This window comes from Podarcis gaigeae (assembly GCF_964106915.1).
Source record: "Podarcis gaigeae genome assembly, chromosome: Z".
NCBI lineage: Eukaryota > Metazoa > Chordata > Lepidosauria > Squamata > Lacertidae > Podarcis > Podarcis gaigeae.
The window spans coordinates 25,408,772-25,435,417 of NC_139691.1; the positions used below are offsets into that span (position 1 = coordinate 25,408,772).

At 42.7% G+C, this 26,646-nt stretch overlaps 1 protein-coding gene and 1 long non-coding RNA gene across 2 annotated transcripts in view; one reads left to right on the forward strand and one right to left on the reverse strand.

Annotated features, from left to right (window-relative positions):
• The first annotated feature begins 11,636 nt into the window (after positions 1 to 11,636).
• Positions 11,637 to 26,646, forward strand: part of AMMECR1 (AMMECR nuclear protein 1) — a 132,666-nt gene continuing 117,656 nt past the window's right edge. The window contains exon 1 of the mRNA XM_083722375.1: positions 11,637 to 12,355. Within this exon, the coding sequence (XP_083578501.1) occupies positions 12,157 to 12,355 (199 nt within the window). The 5' untranslated portion in view covers positions 11,637 to 12,156. The remainder of the gene's footprint in view (positions 12,356 to 26,646) is intronic.
• LOC310836865 lies at positions 13,497 to 19,720 on the reverse strand. Its single transcript, XR_014560279.1, has 3 exons — positions 19,507 to 19,720; positions 14,364 to 14,502; positions 13,497 to 14,140 (listed from the first exon to the last, which is right to left on the reverse strand). It is a non-coding gene; the product is annotated as an uncharacterized lncRNA (long non-coding RNA).

The window sequence follows — 26,646 nt, forward strand, 5'->3', positions numbered from 1 at the left end:
ATTTGACCATGCACACACACATTGCGCTGAACCCTGAAGTGAACTGAAAATGTCATAGAAATGTCATTCAAAGGGGGCAGAATGGGACAGGGTCTTTGCATGCTTTCACAATGGTGTTTGAAATATACATGATTTCACTTGTAGATATGTGGTGCCTTGGAATGTAAACCCCACGTAAATGGAGAGTTCACTGTATATAAATAGTGACTTCATGCTTGCATAAAACAGGAGCACAGGTCAGTGGAAGAGCATATAGAAAGGTCCAAGTTCAGTCCCTGCCTGCACCCAGTGGGATCTCAGGTAACAAAACACAGAAGGACCTGGAGCCATGTTCAGTAACACTGTACTGGACTACATGGATCAATGGTTTGATGCAGGATATGGTCCTTTTACATATTGAGGGTTATGACTCGAATTAACCCAGCACACTAGCAGAAGCCAGCACGAGGGCTCCCACTAGCACAATGGGGCTTTCCCCATCTCCACACCCATCTGCTCAGGGCAGCCAGGAGTATCCCCAGAGCAGTGTAGGGAAGGGATTATTCTGCTTAGCAAGCATAAACACATTTGCTGATGGAATGGTCAGAATAGCACAACATTGAATTCCTACCTATATATCCACATTCACAATCTCTTTCACGCAGATTGGGAAGATAGAAATTGTTTAACATATTTAATAGTCCACATACAGGTAGAAATGGATATAGTTTGAAATCTAAGAACTTTTCATTCCCCCAAAAGCATTGCCTGGCTGAGCTACCACTACACTACTGGAAGAAACTCGTTGATGAGGAATCTTCTTACTTAAAAAAACAAACAAGCAGAACACCTTGGTTACCTAATATTAGACCTTGAAATGTCTACTCAGAAGTTGGCCCTGTTGGATTAAATGGGGCTCCATCCCTAGGTAAGTGGAGGTTAAGTGGAGTTATGACTTCAGCTGTAGTTGCCTGGCTGGACTGAATTGCACACATAGACCACAAGACTATGGCAACCAAAAATGGAATTTCAAAGGTGCATTTTATATTCTGTATTTATGGGGTGTGTATTTTGCTTCTTGATAACTGGAAGACACACACACACGCCCACACGCCCAGAGAGAGAGAGAGAGAGAGAGAGAGAGAGAGAGAGAAAAGACATTGAGAAAATGCAGTGCACCAAAAGGAAAGTCCTTCTTTTCCCTGCTCTGTCCCACATTCATTTAATGGTATTTGCAAAGAAGCAGAGCTCCATGGCTTGTGCCCAGAAAATGCCATTTTTACTATTTCTCTGCTCCTGCATTTCTACACATTTATTCAGTGCAGCATTTGCCATTATTTCCAGTTAGTTTCAGAGAGTAGACTCAGAAAAGGAGGGATAGGAAGATCAGATTTGTTTTGTCTAAACACAAAATTGGGAGAGATGTGAGATCCTCCAGTGGCACAGATGTTTATCTAAACATCTACATTCCTTTCATGCCGTGCTCATTTTTATGCAATGGAAAAAACTTCACACATCCAGTGGTGGATATCTCATTTTTCTGGGAAGAGAGATTTTAACAGTGGGTAGAGTAACTCTTTCACCTGTGGTGCTATCCCAGCTTCACAGCTTGCCTTGTCCATATATATATGCTGTCAAGTCTGGTTCAGCCAACCATCTTGCACCGTTCTTATTTCAGGCATGCTGTCCACCCTAGAAAAAAATGATAAGCAGCATATATGCATGTAGGGTTTACACACACACACACACACACACACACACACACACACACACACCACACAGAGCAGTTACAAAACTGTCCCAGGGATTAGGAGGTGATGTGTTCTTGGTGTCACAGCTGCTAGAAAATAGGCACCCTCCTCCACCATTCTCTCCCCTCCCCAGTTCAAACCAAAACATACTGAAACATTACATTGCTGCTTTTTTCAGTGCCTGCTTCAGGACAGAAATATGTATTGTTGATTTGTATTAAATGTGTTTTTCAAATGCACTGCTTAAATGCTTAGCATTTTGTTTTCTAGCATATTGCTTCTTGCCGATTTGCGGCTTGCTATGCTGTGGGTTAAAGCCTCAGCGCCTAGGGCTTGCTGATCGAAAGGTCGGCGGTTCGAATCCCCGCGGCGGGGTGCGCTCCCGTTGCTCAGTCCCAGCGCCTGCCAACCTAGCAGTTCGAAAGCACCCTCGGGTGCAAGTAGATAAATAGGGACCGCTTTCTAGCGGGAAGGTAAACGGCGTTTCCGTGTGCAGCTCTGGCTCGCCAGAGCAGCGATGTCACGCTGGCCACGTGACCCGGAAGTGTCTTCAGACAGCGCTGGCCCCTGGCCTCTTGAGTGAGATGGGCGCACAACCCCAGAGTCTGGCAAGACTGGCCTGTACGGGCAGGGGTACCTTTACCTTTACCTTTTTATGCAAAACAAGAGCTTTTTTATCCTCCAGTGTCTCAATAGTTTGGCATTTGCACTTTTTGAACATGGTTTCATGTGTCTAGCTAATTGCATGTAGGTACATCCCTTTTCATAGTGCTAACTTCACTGAGGTTGGCAGCATGGGGTAAAAGCAGGAAAGCAGAAGAACCCTTGTGAAACGCACAGATTAGTGAATAAGCAGGTATGTTCACAATCCCTTGCAGCATAGTTTTAATGAATGAAACCTCTGCTAACAAGAAAAATGGAAAGGCAAAGCAATGCCTTATACATCAGGGGGCTGGACTAGATGACCCTCGTGGTCCCTTCCAACCCTATAATTCTGTTTCTATGTCAGACTATTTGCCCATCTAGCCTAGAGCTGTTCACTTTGACTGGCAGCAGTTCTCCAGGGTCTCCCAGTGGAGAGGAAGGGGAAGTTCAACTGCCCCTGTGGAAATCTTTGCACCAAATGATCTATTTAGTTGCACATCACCTATTCACATCACCTTGAACTCTTTCCCTGACAATCAGGGCATATTTATGTCACAACACTGAACATCATTCTTTTTTGCACCTTGCTTCATTTTAGGAATTCCTGGCTAATAAGAATAAAGAATAAAGAATAAAGAATAAAGAAAGAATAAAGAATAAAGAAAAGAAACATGAAATTAAAAAGCCTGACTTTACAAGGGCATTTCAGACAGAAACAACAGAGGTTTTGGCCAGCAGGGCTGCATGTTGAGAACTGCTGTTCCTTTCCGAAACACTCTTGTACATTCCAGAACATCAGCTCCTCTTACACTAAACAAAAGTACATATTTAATTTGGCTCTCCCATGTTGATGTTCAGTTGCTTTTTGCCGGAAAAAATGAAGCATAATTGGACTTACTCAGTATTGTGTATCTGCATTTATGCTTCTTGGGGGAATGACAAAATAAGGCAGCAAAAGGGGGGGGAGGAAAGGGAAAAGGTCTAGATGCGTGGGGGTTTGAAATTTTGTTTTCTTTTGTTTCTGAAGATATGGCTATGAAAGCAAACAGAAGAACTTACATGCTGAGAGTCAGCAAAAAAAAAAGAAGAAGAAACAAAGAAAAGAAAAGAATTAAAAAGGCAACATTTTAAAATACTAACACTAACGGATGAAAACAGCCTGGGAGTTGGCCGTAGAGATCACTTTGTTGATCCCTAGTTAAGGTTAGACAAAGCAGCCTAAGGCTGTCCCATTTTATTTTATTTAGCGCTCAGTCATCAATCCATTTCATCTCATTTTCTGCAGGTTTTTTGAGAAAATGCATTATGAGTTCTCATATAAATTGCATGTATTATATGCATTTTTGCACTCAATCCTCTCAAAGTATGTATTTTTTCAATACACGAACATATGTTTACAAAATTATACCATTGCAATCATTCATTGACAATTATTAGCATATATAATTATCTAAAATTGTTCTGCTGCTATGTGACATATAGGACTGTTAAGTTTCTTATATTAGCTTTAGGGAAGCTAAAGTTCCTTAGATGATGATATGCCAATGACACAAGTTTTAATCCTAATATAGTTTGCCTTAATGTATTTCATAAAGAGCCATTTTGCTTTGGTTTTATTTTCTGTGTATGCAGATCAGTTGATTGGCCAATGAGGAATAAACTGGGGATTCAATGTACTTTTTTGTCAAATGCATTTTCACCATAAAATGTTTATTTTTGCACACCAGATCCTCATTGAAAAACCAAGAGAAGTGCATGATCTGATTAGAAGCTACATTTCTATCTACTAGGAAGTTCAGGGCTTTTAAATTGAGTTGGACCACTTCAGAAAGCAGACCAAACAAATTCCATTCCATCCCCAATTCTTGTCCCAAATGGAACTTCCCATACTTCCTCCAGCATTAACCAACCTAAACAAGAGATCCTGGCTCACCAATCCCCCCACCCCAATTTTCTCAATTCCTTCAGAGAACCAAATAAGTCTCCACAGCACCTGACAGTTTTAAATTGCCTACAACATCCCAGAATGATGATGCAGCAGGGTAATATAGGGAGTTAATCCAGAATCTTTCATGGCCTACAATGGAGAAAGTTATGAGTTCCCTTCAACTACCGGGTAAGTTCCGCTGAGAAAAGACGCACTGAAATTAATGGACATGAGCTGGTCATGTCCATTAATTTCAATGGGTCTGCTCTGAGTATGACTAATATTGGCTACAACCCAATGTTTACAGAGATGTTTTCTTCTCTGTGAAAGTGAATGTGGGAGTCATAGCCAATCAACAGTCCTGTCCATGCAAGACTCTCTGACGTGACCAAGGGAACATTCAGACATGGGGATTATATTGCCATGCTATGCTGACTGTGACTCCTGCCAACCCAGCAGTTCAAAAGCACGTCAAAGTGCAAGTAGATAAATAGGTACTGCTCCAGCAGGAAGGTAAACGGCATTTCCATGCACTGCTATGGTTTGCCAGAAGCGGTTTAGTCATGCTGGCCACATGACCCGGAAGTTGTACGCCGGCTCCCTCAGCCAATAAAGCAAGATGAGCGCTGCAACCCCAGAGTCGGCCACAACTGGACCTCATGGTCAGGGGTTCCTTTACCTTTACCTTTATGCTGACTGTGACACAACAGTGGATGTCATCGGGCATGCCACACTGACACCCACCTTTTTATTCACGTGTGTGCTTCTGTTCCCCTGCAATTCCCTCATGTTAATGCCATTCTGACAGTACAATAAAGTGCCAAAGATTAATCAGCAAGGAAAAGATGGGAAAATCACAACATAGAAGGACAAGAGAAGAGCCTTCCCAAGCTAGGGTATTAAAGGGCACTCTCACCAACCCTGTATCACATGCTTAGGGACTAGAAACATGAACAGATAATGATAAATACTCTAAAAGTAGGGGGGTAGACTTGCCCCAACTAGAAAAATTAAGGTTGCACGCCATACCCTATTCTAACTATTCCAGGGCTAACAGGGAGCATCTTCCCTTTCCTGAGGCAGCAAACTGATCAGATCAGAGCTGCTGGCTTCCTTAAATTCAGCTGAAACTAGGAGCCACCCAGTGCAAGAAAGTCAGCAACTCACTTCTTCTCATCTTTGTTTATGCAATGCTGCCACCTAGCAACTGATTTCCAGAACAGGGCTTAGATGATTTAACATTCCTCTAAAAGCAGTTTTATTCATTTCTATATTTTTCCCCCTCCCCAGCTTTGGGCCCATCCACACATCCATAAATCCCACATTTTATGTAATCAATTTGCCCCCTTGACATTCCATACCCAAGCATATATTTGGATGTGATTTTTAACCTTTATGTTCATTCTCCCCATTGTCCACTATTTGTCATTTCAGGAAACCCTGCCTCTGTAAAAGCTGTTCCACAAAAATAAAGAAATACAAAAAAAAATACCCACATTTTAAAAACAACAACACAGAGAGAGACAAAGAAATCTGGTAGGAGCACTTTTAAATCCTTTTCGTATTTTCTGATGGTAGGCCTGCTATGGATTTTGTTGGCAGAAATTGGGGGAAGCAGCAGTTTCTGGCAACCATTGCATGGATGGGTGGGTGGGGGAATAAAAGGGTGCACAGGGGATACATATTCCACACTGAACTAAGGTGTGGATGGGTTCTTTGTATTTAAGGCTGCCTTACCTTAACAAAGGAACTGGTTTGGCTATGTGCAAACCACCTGTGTGGCAGGGGAGGCATTATAAAATTAGACTTTAATTTGAATCAGCAATTTGGAGCTAGAGGGCTTTCTATGCTTTTTTCTTTCTTTTTTAAATAAAGTTTTTATTAACATAAAATCAAAACCATAGGCAAAACAAAACAAATAAAGTTACAAAGCACAGGAGCAGTACAGAGGCTGTATTTTCCAAATAAAGAGAGAAAAATAAAGGAAAACACATCATGAAAGCCAAATGTTGCAATCTGGTTGGGTAAGAGAATTTGACATACAGTAGTACCTCGGGTTAAGTACTTAATTCGTTCCGGAGGTCCGTTCTTAACCTGAAACTGTTCTTAACCTGAAGCACCACTTTAGCTAATGGGGCCTCCTGCTGCTGCCACTCCACCGGAGCACAATTTCTGTTCTCATCCTGAAGCAAAGTTCTTAACCTGAAGCACTATTTCTGGGTTAGCGGAGTGTGTAACCTGAAGCATATGTAACCTGAAGCGTATCTAACATGAGGTACCACTGCATAAGAAATAAAATCCCACCAAACGGCACAGAAATTTTACAGGTCTTTCTTACCATAAAACATGAATCCAGACTCCACATATTTTTGTACCACAATGAGAGGTTGAAGTCCTGCAGTGTTTTCCATTTCTGAATCAATGAAGTTCTCTCTGCAGCCACCATCCACATAAGAGGTTTCTTAGATCAGAAAGTTGCTGTTTGATCATCCCACAAGTTCAAAAGGAGAAGTTGTGGGGAGGTTTGGATAAGGATTTAAAATAATAATAGTTGCTGCTTCTTCGAAAATGTCAGTCTGAAATTTAGATGCCACCATAAGTAGAAAAACGCACCACACCAATCCTTCCCCACCCCTTTGTTCTGCAAATTCAAAGCATTTTTTAAAATGAAATGTACAGTGGTACCTCGGGTTAAGTACTTAATTCGTTCCGGAGGTCTGTTCTTAACCTGAAACTGTTCTTAATCTGGAGCACCACTTTAACTAATGGGGCCTCCTGCTGCTGCCGCTCCACCGGAGCACAATTTCTGTTCTCATCCTGAAGCAAAGTTCTTAACCTGAAGCACTATTTCTGGGTTAGCGGAGTCTGTAACCTGAAGCGTATGTAACCTGAAGCGTATGTAACCTGAGGTACCACTGTACTACAACAACATGCACCTTCTGCTTTGAACTAGTCTTCATCATCCCATTCCTCTCCCCCGCCCCTTCCCCTTGCCGTATTTCCCACTCTCCCATGTCAGTATTGCCGTATTTCCCACTCTCCCATGTCAAGCTGTCTATGAGCCTGGTAGTTGCAGCATTCTGGATGGAGTCACCTCTCTCCCTTGTAAACACCTGCTACAAGCAGCTGCTGTGGGGCATAAGTGGGGAGAGTACTCAATAGATGGGTCATCTGCAAGTGACCAGGCCAAAAGCAGAGCAAGAGGGAGAGAACTGCCCGTCCCTTTAAATCTGCCCCTTTCTTTGTGGAATGCCAGGTCACCTCAGAATCTTTTGGGACAATAGGAAATCTTCTGGGGGTGACCTCTTATTTCCTGAAAGGAAATTTAAAAAGTGGTGCAGCCAGGGCCGGATTTAGGTTTGATGAGGCCCTCAGCTACTGAAGGTAATGGAGCCCTTTATATGTCCAGCTGCCCTTTGTCAACAACAAATTGTCACTGTTTTTTGTGTTGAATATATGCTGTATGGCAATTTATGGACCTAATAGGTATCTAAAGCCATTTGCACATAACAAAATATGTACAGTATTTCATCAAAGTAATTGTTGAACTGAAATACAATTAAGAAGAAGTATATTAATAGTGAAATACAATTAAGAAGAAGTATATTAATAGTGAAATAATTATTAAGCTCTAACTTAAAATTATTTTTTTATTCATAACAAACTTAATAATGCAAACACATTGGCATTTGGCAATAACAAAAGTTCCTTTAGAAACACAATTTACAAAGACTCATAATCTAGTCTAGTTTTGGAACGCTTTGGTTTTGGAACAGACTTCCAGAACGGGTTAATTTTGAACTGTATATAGAAATGAGCAAACCAGTGATATTTTAGGGAGCAGGCTAGCAGGCAGGGCTCATTACTTACATCATAGGAGCCTACACAACACAAAACACTGTTGCTGTATGTAGGTTTTATTTTATTTGTTTTTTATCTTATATTTTGAAAATGTACATCCAGTTTTTCCCCCTTTAATTTTTTTTGGGGGCCCCCAAGAGAGTGGGGCCCTAAGCTATAGCTTGTTTAGTTTATACATAAATCTAGCACTGGGCACAGCACAGCATTATGGGGGAAGGAAGGACAGTGTAAGTGTGTATTAGTACTTGGATTCTGATGAGGAATTGTTGTTACCCCTTTGGGCGGCATTTCCCCCACATGTGAAGGAGTTCACCATTCTTGCAGGCCCTGCCCATTGTACTATTTACATGTTGGGGAGGGAGGGGGTCCAAAGCAGGGACCTGCTGCAATTTAGAACCCTGTGCAGGTGGCAAGAACCCCCCCCCCAAGGGCTACTGTTAACTCCCTTCTGCTGCTGGAACTCCCTTCAGCCCCAGCTGTAGTCCAAAACATATGGAGCACACTAAGTTGGCAGAAGCTGTTCTAGGCACTGTGAGGGGATTTAAGACAAACATGGCAGACCCTGCCCACAGGCTCATGATCCAAGAGGAGGAAGAGGAGATTAGATGGATGACTCTAGGGTGAGGGGTTGCCTCTAGGATAGGAGAGCCCAAAAGGCAATTGGTCCAGCCAGAGTGTGGTTCAATGTTTCCCCCTCCCTCAGATGCAGGTTGTGTACAAGCTCCATCTCCAAAAACAGACCAGTACTTAAGAAAAGGTGGCATCACAGGTAAGGGGGCTGCCCTCCCACCATGTAATCTGAGCACCAGGTTCTTCAGAGTCTGTACTCAAGTATTTTCTATTATTTTTATTTCATGGGACTGCATGGATAGTCAAGGCTCTCCAAGGATATTGCTGAAAGCAGCATTTCTAGGGCCATATAGGGGGTTAACAGACGATCCAGTCCTTCCTCAAGGTCAGAAATTGCTGAGTGGTTGCTGCAAGCTCACCCTTTTAACAGCGAAGGAGACAGACAGTAAGAGACTTACCTTAATCAGCTCATATTCATTTCAATTTCTGCATAACCTGTCACCTCAGCATAGACGCTGCTCTCTGATAACACGCAGAGTCTCGTACTCTATTTCCCACCAGTGATTTGGAAGGGTGCATAGTTCAACGGCACGGCACATGCTTTGCATCCAGAAAGCCCCATAAACAGTTCCCACAGCATCTCTGGCTAAAACGAAATTGAAGATCAGCACCTGGAACAATCCTTACCTGTAACCTTGGAGAACAGTTGCTAGAAGAGGAGAGAAGGGACCATATTAGTCTAGATCAGCCTGCACAAATCTTGGGTCCACAGGAACACAGCAAGAAAAGCAGCTTCCCGCTGCCCCAGATGAACCATGATGCCCTGATTACCAGCTTTCATTTTTAAAAAAGGAGGGAGGGTATGTTTCTAGCATTTGGAGAAGCTGAGATGCAAGGCAAAATGTGCAGGCACTATTCTTCTCATTTGTTTTGTGAGTAACTCACCTGCTGCCTTTTGGGGATGTGTGAGTTTTAATTTGGAATTCTCCTCCTCTAGCATCACCACCCTGGAAAAATTCCTGTGGATGCCCGTATTTGGGTCTCCAGTTGTTGTTGGAATACAACCCTTAGTTCAAGAGCTCAGTCTTCCCGCGTGTCACTTGTAACAGTCATTGTTGTTGTTACTGTTGAAATCAGTGGTTGAAATCAGTGTTGTATCGAAAGGTTCAGTGTGCCATCTTGAATCAAAATGGCACCCAGTTTTATCCAAACACAGATGAAAACCTGCTTCTTAACCTCAGGAACCATTGTGCAAAATTTGGTTAGGATACCTTAAGAGGTGTCCCAATGCATAGTGAAAAAACAACAGATTTTTTTTTAATTAAAAAAGTTTTATGTATGCTGTTGTACTTGCACATATTTTTACGATGCTGTAAATTGCTCTGAGATGCAACATGGGAAGTGATTCATAAATGAAGTAAGTAAATAAATAAATAAATAAATAAATAAATAAATAAATAAGATAATAAATAGTCCATACCCTGTTTAGAATTCACCTTCAGGGGTATTTGTTTTTGTTTTTATTTATTTTGCCCCTCGTATCTGTACTCTCCTTGCATTGCCATTGTTTTAATGATAAGCAACGTGAGCCCACAGCTGCTTGAAGAAGAAAGCTCCTCCCTTTTTATCTATTAAACCAAAAGCATGTAATATAATTCAATAACATGTAGAAAATAAAGTAATAAAGAAAAAATATATAATTGAACAGAAATTGAAATTAAACATATAGTTTGGGTCATTGTATTCACAGTCCCTGGGAAGTATAACTATTGGCATTGGAAGGTCCTTTTTCTGGTATAATTGTTTCTGCTTTAGTGATGGATAGTGCAGGCCCACTTCTGACCCCATGTAGTATCCCATGGGTTTTGACAGGGTACTCACTGTGTGAGAAAACCTTCCAATGGGTCTACTCTAATACCAGGGCTCGTCCACCAAGCAGGAGGAGTCAATTGCCTTAGGCAGCAGGATCCACTTTAGGCAGTATATCCCTGTGTGGATCTTTCTTGCCCCTTGTTCTTGATGTATAACTTCCCTCACCTGCCCTTCCCTGGTGGAGAGGGGTCTATCTCAGGTGCCGAAATGTATTGGGCCAGCCCTGCCTAATACCACAAAGCAGCAGGAATCAGGATCAGTTCAACTGTTGTGTTTATCGGTGAACAGCCGATACACTCAGTATAGTAGCTAAAACTTGCTTATGCAGGCAAGGCTGTGGCTCCATACACCCCATCCCACTCCAAGAAAATATTAATTCTGGGCACTGTCATTTTTTAAGGGTTGCTGGGAATTGTAATTCCATGAATTCTTTTGAGGGGGCGGGTCTATGTGCTTTGAATGTGCTTTAAAGCTATGGTATGTTCACAGCCTAAGACTTAGTTCCCAGCAAACTATGGAGCGAACCACACCCAAATAGGGGAGGGAGCTTCTATCACAGACTAGGCACGTCTCTTTAAAGATACAGGCCACACACACTGAAGTAGGTAGCAGTAAGTGGTCCTCAGATTGTACAACATTCTCATTTAAAGTTGAAGAGTTTCTAAAAATTCCAGATAGTGGTGTATCTCACTGGAGGCACCGTATTAATACTGTTATCCTCCTTTATGTGTAGAATAACTTTCTGCCACATAGTTGAAAACAAACATTGCTCTCTGCTATGCCATACGTTCTGAATGAATTCTTCAGCAATAGCTGTGAACCAGATTAGACTGTGCCATAAATCCTTATTTTATCCCTCTAAATATTTTCATTTTATTACCAACCTTCCACTCCCTCAAAAAAAAAAAAACCGCCCTGGCAGCTACCAATATATAAAGAATCAATTCTTTTATGCAATCTATTTTCGTTTGGACCATCCCATATCCTCAGTAACGCTAGCGACGGGGAAACTTGAAACCTCGCCCCTGCAGACTTTTTTCAGACTCAGCATCAGAGTGTCTTTTCGTTATCCAGCTGCCCAGAGGCCAAGGGAGAACCAGCCAGTAGAAAAGGAAGCCCTGCTACTGATGGGTTAAAAATGTGCAGACCTCTGCATAATGTCAGGACGCTGGAGCATGTGAATTCTCAGAAGCAGGGACGCTGCCGTAATTCAGCGCGTCACCCAACCCCAAAAGAGAATCATGATGAGGGCAAGTATAGTGGTTCTTCGAGCGCGTTCGCCTCCTCCTTTTAGGCTGGGCTCTTAAGGGTTAAGACGAGGGGGGAAGCGTTGGTGGACGCACAGGCCGGCTCATGTCCTGTCAGTGGCGAATTCGCAATTTCACTCCCTTTCTGAGCATCCTTGCTCCCTACTGCCAGCAATTTCTTGCTGTGGTCGTACACTCCAGCAACCCAGATTCTCCACCGTTCCGCAAATTATTGCTCAGGTTTCAAGCAAGCCACTGACAGCAGCCTGTCCTATTTTGGGGAACGTAGCCTCCTCGACTGCGGATGCAGCTTAACAATAACGCAGGAAGCATGTTAAAGAACTGCAGCTATTTGCCTTGCACGTTGTGTTCATTTCTCTTTATATCTCCATTTTCCTGCTCCGATCCCATAAAGGACAATCTCTCTTGCAAACAAAACCCCCAGAGCCTAGTTAGCGGGACCGAAGGCTCCCAGACACGGATTGCCTGCCAGCCACAGCACGGTAAGGACATGAGCACTTTTGGCTAGTTTTGCATGGCAGTTTGATGGAGCTTACTGAATGTGGTTCTTCCCACCCACCCACCCCGTTTGCATCCATCATTTCCAGATCAGATTTGTCGGCATGGCAGGCAGCCCCTGGCAGTCCCAGTCTCCATTTTCATCCTCTGAAATCTTCCAGCCTTAAGTAACACATTTAGATTCGCTGTTCCTCTCTCTCTCTCTCTCTCTCTCTCTCTCTCTCTCCATTCTGGAAACTGACGACGCACATCGCCAATGCTGTTCAGTTCCATTCAGCTTACCCAGGAAAAAAAGCATGTCAGGGTTTTGCTGTCGTCGTCATCGTCGTTCTGTGTAAAACCTTACCGATTCCTAGTTGCTTTGCTTGCCTGGGTTGCTTTAGATATTAAAGAAGGCTCATTTTATTCGTGCTTGGATGTATCTGAAGAAGTGTTTCTGGAACAGAACCCACCTCTTTTCGTTGGGGTGGTGTTTCTGTCGCCAACATTATCCAGAAGCTTTTCTTCCAGCGTTTGGGTGCCTTCTTGCTGGATTTAAATAGATGTCTTGACTAACTAAAAAAAAAAAATGCAAACACAGCAACAACGCTTCAGGGCTGTTTCACAAATTACTCAGCAGCAAACCCATGTTTGCCCATGAGTGTACACACAGCAGGACGTTGCACCAAGATGAGGGTTTGGAAGGATGTCATTGTCACATTCACACATTCTGAGCTGGGGGCTGTATGTGCATATGAAACATTATACCTTTGAGGTGAAATGTGCAGAGGCCCTTATATGGCAGATGCAAAGGGTTTTCTTTGGCATCTCCCTATTACACGTGCTGTAACTCAGTTGTCAAGCCATCGTATTTGCATGCAAAATGGTCCCAGGTTCAGTCCCTGGTTTCTCCAGGTAGGTCTTGGAAGGACTCATGCAGAAACCCTGGAGGATTGCTGCCAGTGGGGTCCCAGCAGCACTGCACATTAAAAACAGTGTCATATCATTCTAAACATCCATGGCTCCCCCAAGGAATCCTGGGAACTGCAGTTTGTTCAGGGTGTTGAGAGTTGCTAGGAGACCCCTATTGTCCCCTCACAAAGCAACAATTCCCAAATGGATTGGGAATTGCAGCTCTGCAAGGGGAAAGGGAATTAGGAGGCCTTGTTTGGCGATTTGTTTGTTTACAGGGTGCCCTCTAGGGCATTGCCGTTACAAGATAGCTTACATAATCATGAAACACACACAAAATGTTTGAAACAAGAAAATCCAGACAACAACTTCACAATATTTTTAAGCGCTGATCATTTACTTCACATGTTGCTAAAGCAGCAATATGCATTCCATTAAATCCACACAATGTAATTGCTTTAACTTGTTTTGCGGCAGAGGTGGAAAGTCTTTGGCATTCCAGATGTTGCTTGAGCACAACTTCAATCAGCTCTAGCCAGCATGGCTCCTGGTAAGGGATGGTTGGAGCTGTATTCCAGCTATCCTTCAACATCTGCATTTCTTTGGATTCTGCGATGCAGGCCACCAGCCAAAATAATTTGTACAGAGATGCATGAAGTAGCATACAGAAATACATTGTGTTAGGCGAAATCATGATTTGCACTGAGCGGGAGAGCTGAGGAAAATAACAACTTTGGGAAACCAAAATTGACAGATTATTCCATCCCTGGAGGGGTGCAGGCATTCCTTCAAATAACCTGATCCAAAACATTAGGGCTTTACAGCAGAAAACCAGCACTTTGACTTAGGCCCAGAAATGCCCTGGCTTGCATGATAAACTTACTACAGTGGTACCTCAGGTTACACACGCTTCAGGTTACAGACTCTGCCAGAAATAGTACCTCGGGTTAAGAACTTTGCTTCAGGATGAGAACAGAAATCGGGCTCCAGTGGCGCGGTGGCAGCGGGAGGCCCCATTAGCTAAAGTGGTGCTTCAGGTTAAGAACAGTTTCAGGTTAAGAACAGACCTCCGGAACAAATTAAGTACGTAACCAGAGGTACCACTGTACTAGTTTAGGATTTGCGTTGCTTGTTTTGGCCACCTGGCCCCAACCAGGATTGAGGCAGCCATGTTCTTCACCAGTTCAAGTACCTGAACCATCTTCAAAAGCAATCCCATATGCAAGACATTACCTGCAGTCTAGGATGAGAAAGATGTTGGATGATTATGGTGCTATCTGACTCACTTGGTGTTTCTTTGCTTCTTTGCCCAAGGAAGGCTTAGGTAACTAAAACAATCATTTACTTAGACTTCCTATCATTTTCCAGCTGCCCACTCAGACCATAGCCATGCTGTATTAAGACTGCCAAACAATTAGGAACTGCGAGGTTACTAGTCTGGATAGCTCACTTGGTTAGAGTGTGGTGCAGACAACACCAAGGTGGCAGGTTCAATCCCCATATGGGGCTGCATATTCCTGCTTTGCATGGGGTTGGACTAAATGATCCTCAGGGTCTCTTCCAACTCTATGATTCTATGATCTGGTAGTGGCAAAATGGCCAGCACATATTACACTGATTCTGTACCAGCTAATTGGCTATTTATTATTTCATTTCTGTGCTCAGTATAGAACACTGATATTAATGTTTAAAGGATCACATATATCCATATGAATATGTCCAGGCCTTTAATATCAAGCATACTTTTCCATGTTTATTTGTAATAAAACAAGAAAATCTTTAATAAAAACTAATTAAGAAAAAATATGAAGCTCAGAGACTGTGATCTTTGTCCCATCACTGGTAAATGTCAGTCTCACTTCCTCTCAGTTTCATATTTTTCCAATCTTAATTTCAATCCTGTACATTTCCACATGCAAAAAAAAAGGGGGTGGGGGGGTGTAAAAAGACCTCCGGAAAATTCATCATCATTTTAATGTGGATTTCTTTTAACATGCAATTTCATCTAATATATTCATTTTCACAATCTTCCCAATATAATGCAAATTTTTATTACTTTATACATTTTACGGTTTATTCAATTTTGTACACACTGCTTGGCTGCAGAACTGCAATACACGATTCAGGGAAATGTGAATTTTCAAGAACGGTTGTGTTTCGGTTCATGTATTGTATAGTTTCAAAAAGTGTGAATTAGGTAGATTTGCAAACAGAACAAATTTCTCTCCCATCTCTGGTATTAGGATATGAGAGTGCAGAGATAAAGCAGGCCTGTCATCAGCTATTGGTCAAATGGAGCATTGGTCAAGGGCACCCAGAATCTTGAAAGGACCCCTCACTAGCCCACCAGAGCCCAGCTATGTTGCCATTCACTGTCCATGGTGCCTGCCTGCCATCTTAAGTTACCCAAATATAATGCCCTGCCCTATACATCTATGAAATGCATTGATTCCATAGACATATGTTGCAGGCAGAGCCATACCCATCCTGGTCAGGGGATAATTGGAGGGGGGGAGTGGAGTTCATTGTCAGCCCCATGCCAAGGGCCCATCAAACTGTGGACCTGGCACTGAGATAAGGTCATTCATTGCAGGTACTCAAATAGTTTGTGCCAAATCCAAGGGCAATCAATCTTGGTGTGCTCGCTACTGAAAATTTCTCCTGCATCTTGCTCTGTTTTTCTTATCCGCTATCAGTTAATGAGAAAAGAACCTTCATTCAGTAATTAGCAAAAGAAAGAGAAAACATTGTGGTTGGCATACAGATTTTTTTTTTCAGGCTTTCCTTGTGGTTGAGATGGCCAAGGGTGGGTTTAGAGGGTTCTTCCTTCCTGCCCACAAATCATCATCCTCTCCAAGTGCGCACACTTTCTGAAACCCAAAGATATCTTCAGTGGGCTTTCCTGTATGCCTGGGGAACCAGGAAGGTTGCCTACCATGACAGCTGTTCATAATTATTTCTTTAAGTGAAGAATTTTTAGTTCTTTTTCTTTAAAAAAAAATCAGTAGATGATGATGATAGTTAATTTGCCCAGCTTCCACTAAAACCCACAGGAGACCTCATGATGTAACTCTACCCAATGGGCCTTTTTTAGATTAGCGAGCTGGGGAGGCTGCATAATACTGGAGAAATGTTTAATGGAAAGGGTGGGGAACACCCACCACCCACAGCCAATTCACAATGATACGGTAAGCTCAACCCTACACCCACCAAGGTTTTGGAAGAATTCTAAAGTACCCTGAGAATGAGGAAAGTGGAAGGAAGCGTCTTTTCAGAGAAAGAAAACTTTAGGATAATTGAAGAGTGTGTTTCAGCATATCACTAGTGAGTGTAGGAGTTTGGGGGTGGAGCACAGAAGCAGAAGTTCATCTCCAGGTTCTACTGCCTAAGGAAGTGAGGTTGATGGCTACCAGGAGAAGGGCCTTTTCAGTGATGGTGCTCATTCATGGAATGCACATCCTAGAAAAGTTCACCTGGTGTCTATGCAAGGGCTTTTTAGGTGGTTTTTGTTCTCTAAGCCAGTTGAACTAGAATGGGCACATATACCTGGTGCATTAGATATTTGCACCAATGCAACACAACAACTGCTAAATTAAAATAATAATCTCCACTTTAAAGCCTTGTTAAAAAAGGAAGGCCTTCAATAGGCACTACAAAAACAACAACAACAGAGATGGCACTTGTCTGATATGTAATGGGGGGGGCAGTTCCTAAGGGCAGATGCCACCACATGAAAGGAGCACTTCAAACATTGTACAGAACAGGGCTCAGGATTAGATGATATCTAAAGGAGACTCTCTGCTGCAGAGCACAGTGATTGGTTAGGTATTTTAATATTTTAGCTGCTGCACTCATTTCAAATAGATTATCAATGCAATAGTTTTTATGACTGGCATTTTTGGTATTTCACTGATAAACTTTTGCATAAATTTGTATTTGTATATTTCTGCAAACCTCCCAAAGTTTTGTATACTTAAGGGTACTTAACCAATGGTCAATAGTTTTGGTGGCTGAATTTAGGATTATGATAATGGCAAAGATGGAGTTGTCAAAGTTAAGGCCAGAGATGAGAAAGTTGCAATATTCAAAGCAAAAGAAGATGAGAACATGGAACAGAGAAGGGAAAGGGAAAGGTCATGTTTTGCAATACTGTACAAAGCAGCAAGGTTTTACAACAGATTCAATGTGGGGAGCAAAGGAGAGAGAGTTAATAATGAAGCCAATGGCTTCATGCCTGAAGAAGATGGTGAATAGTAGTATTGAGAGAATATGAAGATACAGTGATAAAATATCCAAGTCAAGATATCAGACAATCAGTTGGACATGCAGGATTGGATGGAGGACATTAGCTATACAGTAGTACCTTGGGTTACATACGCATCAGGTTACATTCGCTTCAGGCTACAGACTCCGCTAACCCAGAAATAGTACCTCGGGTTAAGAACTTTGCTTCAGGATGAGAACAGAAATTGTGCTCCGGCAGTGCGGCAGCAGGAAGAGGCCCCATTAGCTAAATTGGTGCTTCAGGTTAAGAACAGTTTCAGATTAAGAATGGACCTCCAGAACGAATTAAGTACCTACTTAACCCGAGGTACCACTGTAATCACAGAGTGGTAGAGTTGGGTGCTGTCAGCTCCCACTAAAAGGCATGAGATTTGACCATGCCATGCAAGAACAGGGTGCAGAGAAAGAATAGCAGAAGACTTTAGATGAATCCTTGAGAGGCCCACAAATATGAGGAAAACAGAGAAAGAGTGTTCCCCTGTGGAAAAAAAACAGGTTGGAAAAAACAGACTGAGGACTGGAACCCAGACTATGTGATGATGCCCTTTGCAAAAGCCTGTGCTGCCTTTCCACTCATGGATATTTAGCACAAACATCAAAGTATCCTCCATAAAGACTGTTCATTGTTTGCACACAGCATTGATATGACTTTATCAAATCAAAAGGACTTTCACTGTCAGTTATATGCAGAAGACAACCCAGCTATATATTTCTACCCCAAGCCACCATCAGATCCTTTCTGTCCAACTGTTTTCCTGATTCTTGGGATAGTGGATAAGCAACTCAAACTCTACTATGTCCAAGACATTCTCTCCAAGATTATTTTCCATGAACTTTTTAATTTCCCACTATGACCAGCCCAGGGCAGGACCTGCAGGTACTTGATAAAGCAGCTTTGATTTCGCTAAGCTGTTATGAGTTTGCCTGGGAACCTTAAAGTGCCTAGGGTGCAGTAGAATAAATTGGGAATTCTTGGTCAGTTGAACCAGTTTCAGTCTGGAGTATAAATTTACTCTAAAGCCAAATCTCTGCAAGGCTACCCAGCAAAACCATTGCTGGGGTAGGGTTTTAATAGCTGCTGCAAAATAGGTGGGAATCCTTATGCACATGCTGAAGCATGTAAGGAGATCATTTAACGCTGGCACTTCAGAAAGCAATCTGTCAATTTCAGTATTTGTATTGGAAGGGTGACCTTGTTGCTAAAAGCTTCTCACTGTGGTATTTGCCTTCCTGCTGGTGTGAGATTCTAAGAGGCAACTTGGCAGCTAATTCCAAACATGAAAGGCTAGCCAACTTCTTTGCAAGAGTTCACAGCCTTTGACCTACATTTGGCCAGTCCACCCATGAGGCAAGGTAAGGCGACCCACCCCCCTGCCCCGCTCAGGCAGTAGAATCCACAGGGGCAGCAGATCTTGATATAGATTCCTATCCCCCACCCCGGTTTCTGATGCAGATCTTCCCTCACCCCTTCTTCCCTGGCAGGGGTGTGTGTGTGCCATTTTGTGGTTCGACTCAGGTGCCAAAATGTATTGGGCCAGCTCTGGAACTGCAAAGTGGTCATACCTGGCCTCAGCAGTGTGGCCTATCAAGGGCATCCATTTACAAGCTGGGCCAGAGGCATGGATCTCACACCAGTCCTGGCTGCTCAGTTAAACAAGCTCTCATCAGCAAATCAGAGGGTGAGCTCGATTTCACTCTGAAAGAAGGAGGGTGAAGTCTATGCTTGAGCAAGGATGTATATATACTAGTCAGAATGCTGGAGGTCAGTTTGACATTAATAGGACATAATTTTTCTTTGTTGTCTATTGAATGTGTTGCCTTACAGAAGGAATTATCCTCCCAAGGTGCTTTAAAACAGTAAAACAATATAATAAGGTTACATTTAAAAACACACACAAAACAACACACACATTTTAGAACAACAGCAGTGAATGAATAAAATATTGGATGGGTTTTTTACCTGCCTTTTAGGATAAATTATCCTTCCCATGGTAGATTTTGAAAGAACTCAGCTGCCTTTAGGCCCGTGGTGAGGTTGCTCCAGCCCTCCAGGTGTTGCTGGACTAAAATCCCCATCACCCTGGACCATGGACCATGTTGATGAGAGTTGGACTCCATCTTTTCAGTGCAGCTAGGCCAAGGGACACCTGTTGTCCATGGGATTCCTTTCTGCAGTGTGGGTCCTACGCAGAAACAAAGGAATTGCAATCTGAATCAAATGAATTTACCTTGTGCATTTTTATCAGTTAATGCCACTGAGAACAACCCCCAGATATAAGACCAAATTCAAAATCGGAACTACTGTCCAGTATAAGTACTACAGCAGGAACAGATATGGCATGCAACTAGGGGGAAATGTACAAAACCCATAGCTTGGCTGTATTCATACAGTGAATACAGTTTGGGATATGTTGTAAATGTACATGGTTAAACTTGGTTTGGTGAAGGCAGGGAAAGAATGATTAACATAAGGAATTTTATGCTACACAGGATTCATTTGTATGTTTCTGGAATGAGTATTTTTAGCAAAATGCAGCAATTGATTTTTATTTTATTTTTAGGAAACCAGTAAGGTAATTAATGAGTCTCTGTGTTTGTGACTATAGGATTGTCTCCAACATGAGTCCTACTTAAAGGTGTGGGATGGGTTTTAATAGGTAGGAAAGGATATTTGATTGCAATTTATCCCTTCAGGTGCCCATGTGTATGGGTTGCATGTGCAAAGAGATTGGCTTACCACTTTGTGGGGCTGAGCAGAGTTCAAAGTCCCATCCTTAGCAGAAAAATCGAAAGAGTAGGAATTAGGCTGTGAAATCTTTTAATTAACTAAGTTTACAACCCTCAGAAATAAACTGGCAGCCAGTATAAGTACTGGTTGAGATGTGCTCAATTCTAGAAGTTCTAGTCTTCAAGTTCTGAGCAAATGACCTTAAGCAATTTCAGCTTCTGAACACTTTTCTTAGGCAGTCCCATCAAAAACCCATTTGTAAGAAACTATTGTGTAATTGCTGCAATGGGATAATACATCCTGTTCTCAAAATAGTTTGTGGATCTAAACCACCAGGCTCCCTGTGAGCAATTAGTGACTATCCCCAGGTCTAAAGAGGTAATTATCTAATGTTAGCATGTGTGCTTGAGAGACACCTAAGACCTCTAAACATGCTTTCAGAAAGGCAGGATCTTTTACTGGTGTCATATGGCATGTTGTCCCAAGTTGTTGTTGTTTAGTCATTTAGTCGTGTCCAACTCTTCGTGACCCCATGGACCAGAGCACGCCAGGCACTCCTGTCTTCCACTGCCTCCCGCAGTTTGGTCCTTAAGAATGGATGCGTTTGATCTTCTTGCAGTCCATGGGACTCTCAAGAGTCTTCTCCAGCACCATAATTCAAAAGCATCAATTCTTCGGCTATCAGCCTTCTTTATGGTCCAGCTCTCACTTCCGTACATCACTACTGGGAAAACCATAGCTTTAACTATACGGACCTTTGTTGTCCTGAGTATGCATCTAAATCCTTCTGTGACTAGAAAAGCATACCAACACACCAAAACTACTGATATTTATTCAAAAGAACAATAGGTATTTGTAAGAATCCATTGGTTGAGCCATGGCAGCATATATACAACCATGGGCTGTATTGTACGATGATCATGCTCCCAAATGTGAAGAAATAATCGTTCCTTTTTTTAAATTGGGGAACTAGCAGTGGAAAGCTACAATACAAATACAGTGGTACCTCGGGTTAAGAACTTAATTCGTTCTGGAGGTCTGTTCTTAACCTGAAACTGTTCTTAACCTGAAGCACCACTTTAGCTAATGGGGCCTCTCACCCTGAAGCAAAGTTCTTAACCCGAAGTACTATTTCTGGGTTAGCGGAGTCTGTAACCTGAAGCGTCTGTAACCCAAGGTACCACTGTATAGGTACAATGTTCCCTCTTCTAGCACTCTAGAATCTGCACTCTAGATCTTTATTAGGAGAGCAGGATCACAGGTATGGACCCTCCACCAAGCCTTTGATCCCGTGGCAAGTTTACAATTTTCCTTTGAGAATGGATAGGTAATGGGAGCAGACAAACACAGCAGAACAGCAATGCTTAGCTCCTGTCTTACCTACGTATTTTGGAATTCACAGGAGTTCGAGATTTGAGGGGAAAGACTTTGTGACATGAGGGAGCAATTAGGGGAGGGATAGGGGCATGAACAGAAGGGGCGTGTTTACAGGTGGAATGGGATGCCATCAACAAAGCTTGTCTCTTAGATCATGGGTAGGCAAGCTAAGGCCCGGGGGCTGGATCTGGCCCAATCGCCTTCTAAATCTGGCCCGCAGACGGTCCGGGAATCAGCATGTTTTCACATGAGTAGAATGTGTCCTTTAAAATGCATCTCTGGGTTATTTGTGGGGCCTGCCTGGTGTTTTTACATGAGCAGAATGTGTGCTCTAATGCATATCTGGGTTATTTGTGGGGCATAGGAATTCATTCATATATTTTTTTTTCAAAATATAACCCGGCCCCCCACAAGGTCTGAGGGACAGCCCCCCTGCTGAAAAAGTTTGCTGACCCCTGTCTTAGATGGTGCTCTTGAATAGACTGCCTTGTTGGGGACAATTGCTGTGGCACGTGGCTTCTTCTTTTGACAGAGCAGCTTCATTGAGACACTGGTCTCTATCTGCATTTCTGCAGGACTCCCAGTCTGATGCAGGAGTTTTAAGGTTCCAAAACTTAGTTCTCAGCAGCTTTTGTTTGCCAGTTACCTTGTGATCTTTATTGCAACCCAGCATTTAGTCAGGTGATTTAGTCAGTGAGGTTCCTGTCACTCAGTGGCCTTGCCAGCAAGAGGGTAAGGCATCAAGGGGTAAGTATGATGGCAAATAAGGTGCAGGAAGGGAATTTTACCCAGGATCCTTAGCCAGGCTAACCTTTGGTTAACTTCCATACACAAAATTGAGGCTGACAGTTGAATCACTCACTAATTTACACTGGTGTGAATTGCAAAACAAAACAAAACATTTTTTTTAAAGAAAACTTAAAATGAAATCCATGCCAGTGGTTATTATACACATAAATGAATGAGCGTCTACCAAATTGATTGCCTTTGACGCAGTGGCGTAGCGTGGGTTATCAGCACCCGGGGCAAGGCAAGTAATTTGCGCCCCCTAACCCGTGGATTTGCGCCCCCTAACCCGTGGATTTCCCTAACCCCCAGATGTTGCGCCCGGTGCGGCCGGCCCCCCCTGCACCCCCCACGCTACGCCACTGCTTTGACGGGTTTCAGGGAAGCTAAGCCAAGCCTTGCCATTTCACACCACTAGAGGGTGCCAAAGCATTACCTAACACAGCATAATTTCAGATTTTCGGCACATGGCCTTATTCAATCTGTTACCATCCCATGAGACAAAGTAAAATCGTATCCTGATAGACAAATGTCTTGATTACTATAAACAGCCAAAAGGATCCAGTGAATATGAGGCAGGCTTTGATACTTCTTAGGTTAGTGGTATTGGAAGCTCTGGAGTTATTAAGCAGCAATTTTTCCGTCCAGTATAGTTGGCCAGTTTTAAACTCCATTATAAACATTGCAGTCCCTAGAGCATGGGTAGGCAAACTAAGGCCCGGGGGCCGGATCCGGCCCAATCACCTTCTAAATCCGGCCCACGAACGGTCCAGGAATCAGCGTGTTTTTACATGAGGAGGATGTGTCCTTTTATTTAAAATGCATCTCTTGGTTATTCGTGGGGCACAGGAATTCGTTCATTCCCTCCCCCCAAAAAAATATATAGTCTGGTCCCCCACAAGGTCTGAGGGACAGTGGACCGGCCCCCTGCTGAAAAAGTTTGCAGACCCCTGCCCTAGTGCATCAGAATTCAGCAAATATTGTTTGAAGGCACAAGTAGCACATATTGTCAGAGGGTGAGAGTGTGGGTGTGAGAGAGAGGCGAAGATAATCACCAGATCAAGGGAGTGAATCTCCTACGCTTGTTTACTCAGAAGTAAATCCCACTGATTTCAATTGGATTCACTCCCAGGTTCGGTACATATCATCTTGCATTCTCGAACATAAAGAAATTGTCACACCTCATTTATAATTAACCTGGCCTGGCTATTTCACCTACTTCTGCTTTGTAGTCCTGTATGACTCCTTCCCTGAGCACTTATATGGTGCCTTTTCTCTGTCTTCTTTTAAACCCCTTCTCAGAACCTTCTTTCCTAAGAAGTCTTTGGCTTATCCCTTTAGGGCACAAATCTGGTGTTTCTCACCTACCCCGCTGTAGGGTTTTGCAGAGCATTGGGGGCCACAACCACATTCTCAGCCCTACTGCTTGCGACAGCGGCAGAGGAAGTTGCGGGCAGGAGGACTGGCAATGAGATCGATCTTGGGATGGGCCTGGTGCCATTGTGCAACAGTGGTGAGGCCAGCTTGGGATCTAGCAGCTCCTCAGGTGGCTGCCCAGCACACCTTGGAACACTCTATTTTCAGGCTTTCCACAGGCTCTCTAAAGCAGAGATTTAACCACCAAGCCCCTTGTTGTTGTTGTTTAGTCGTGTAGTCGTGTCCGACTCTGTGTGACCCCCTGGACCAGAGCATGCCAGGCACTCCTGTCTTCCACTGCCTCCCGCAGTTTGGACAAACTCATGCTGGTAGCTTCGAGAACACATTAAACCATGCACTGATATAAGCCACCCAAATACCAATAAATCTTCAAGGGCTTTGTGGTTGTTGTTTTTCAAGTGTGTCTAATGACTGGCAGAGAAGGAGCTTGGCACAGCGCATGGGAAAGTGAATTCCATAATTGTGGGGCCCCCAATGAAAGGGCCATGTCCCTAGTACCAGTAGCCCTCACCGACAGGGTGAGCAATTCGCACTTCTCTGAAGTATGCAATGCAGCCAAGTAATGTGTACAAACATGCATACTAAAATGTGCATATAAATGTGTATATTAGTGAAAACAATGTATGAAAATGTGCTCTATTGGGGGAAATTGTTTAGTAAAAATGTGCGTATTAGGCCAAATTCCATACAAATGTGTATGTTTAGGTGAACTTTGCATTATCACAAACTGATGTGGAAATGTGGAGAACTGAACTTAATATTTGAAAAATGTGAAACTGATGGAAAGAGAGACTGGCCCATTTCTTCTTCTGTATTGAAAAAGTGATGAGGACACTGGACCTCATACATGAAGAGACCTGTATGCTTATCTCCAGCACCTGGCATTTGACACAATCTGTTAATGCTACCTCCAAACTGCCTTTACCCATTTCTCCAACAGCAACCCATTAGTCTTCTGACAATCATTACCCAAATACTTTCCCTTAAATACTTCTCAGCAAGACTCCATCTTATCCTGCTATCTTCCACTGGGCATTTTATACGTTTGGCCTTTTACAAATGACATTTATAATTTGTGTTCGTTGTATTTTATTGTATTATTTTTGGTCAAAGCTTTCACTGCAGACAGTTGATGTTTCCTCTGCTGAAAAGTTGCAGAGGCAGAGTTTTTAAATAGAAGTGATCATATGTCACTCCCTGAAGCATTTAAAAACATACTTTCCATAGGGCCAGGACTGTCTCACGTAGGGAATCTGCATGGAATCAAATGGTGTCATCATTAACTGCTATTTCCATACCCTATGACTGACATGAAATCCACAGGAATCCCAGTACCTCTGGCTATTTCATCTATTTCCTCACAGGAGGAAAAGCTATTTACTAATGGAAATATTCCAAGGACTCCCCTTTGGTACCTTCAGGAAGTGCATCATGGACCTTGCTTGGCTCAACATGGGACTGCAGAAAGTAATTTGCAATAGGCATGCATTTATGTAATACTATATATAGCAAAAAGCTTTAGGGAGTGGTAAATTTAAGACAATGTTCTTGCAGCTACAATCCAGAGCAAATGTCATTACCACACTTAATAACCATCTCAATGCATGCTTATGGAATCTGGTAAATGCAGGGAGGATGATGCTATAAGTGGCAGTGATGGCTCTTGTCTTCCTCCACTGTCAGTAGTGATATGCCTCTGGATACCAGTCTCTAGGAATAGCAAAGTGCTGAACCCTTTTCGGCCTGGGGGCCACATTCTTATCTGAGCAACCTTCCAGGGTCCACATGCTGGCCGTAGACACAGCCAGAGACAAAACTGTGCAGAGCAATTAATGTAAATTTTGCATTTGCACAGTAGGCTAGCTTCTACCCTCACTCACCAAGAATAATAACTGGCATACCTGAACAGACACCTGAACTGCAAACTTTGGTTCATACTATAAGCTTCGTTTATAACGTTAATTAAAACATGACACCAGGAAGAGCAGCAAGCCAGCGGCAAAGGGTAACTGCCATTAAACTTTTTACAATGTTATATTTTATAACGTTTAGAAGATCAATGTAGAACCAGCCTATATGCTAAGCAAAACCTTGGCTTAGGTACAATGTCATGTTGTGCTAAAAGGACCAGGAAGGAGTAAAGTTCCTCTCCAGAAGCCAGAACATTTTAGCAGTCTCAGTAAGCCATGATTTGGTTTACTAGGGTGTGCAAGCCAGGCCATTGACTCCCTGAGCATTAGTGCCTTTGTGTTCCATATAAGCCTTATTTCTTTCCTCCAGGCTACTCCTCTATTAAGGTAAAAATAAATATATGCAGTCCTTTTTCCCCTAGAAAAATAGGTGACAGTACTCACCATGAAGTTGTTACAATAAGTGCCACACTTTTTAATCCCCCAAAACAGGTGTTGGTACTGCGTACCCTTAAGTACCCCTTTTTTTAAAAGGACTGAATATATGTACATTCCAGAAACTTGCTTGCACAAATTTTGCCAGCGTGTTTAGTAAGAAGTTAAAGGAGCTGTGATAAATGATCTGATACGAAGTGCATTATTTGGTCTCCCTGCCACTTCATTTCATTCTCTTCAGAGTCCTGCAGCTGGTTATTTAATGCCAGACCACACATATTTTTAGATAATTTGTTATTTTAAATGTCTAATCATTATGAATTCACTCACCATCCTTTTCATAAGCAAGGATCATAATGGACTCATCTGTTATTCATGCAAATGTCAAATGGGCTCCCACAGGAATCTATTTTATGCTGTTTCTCCA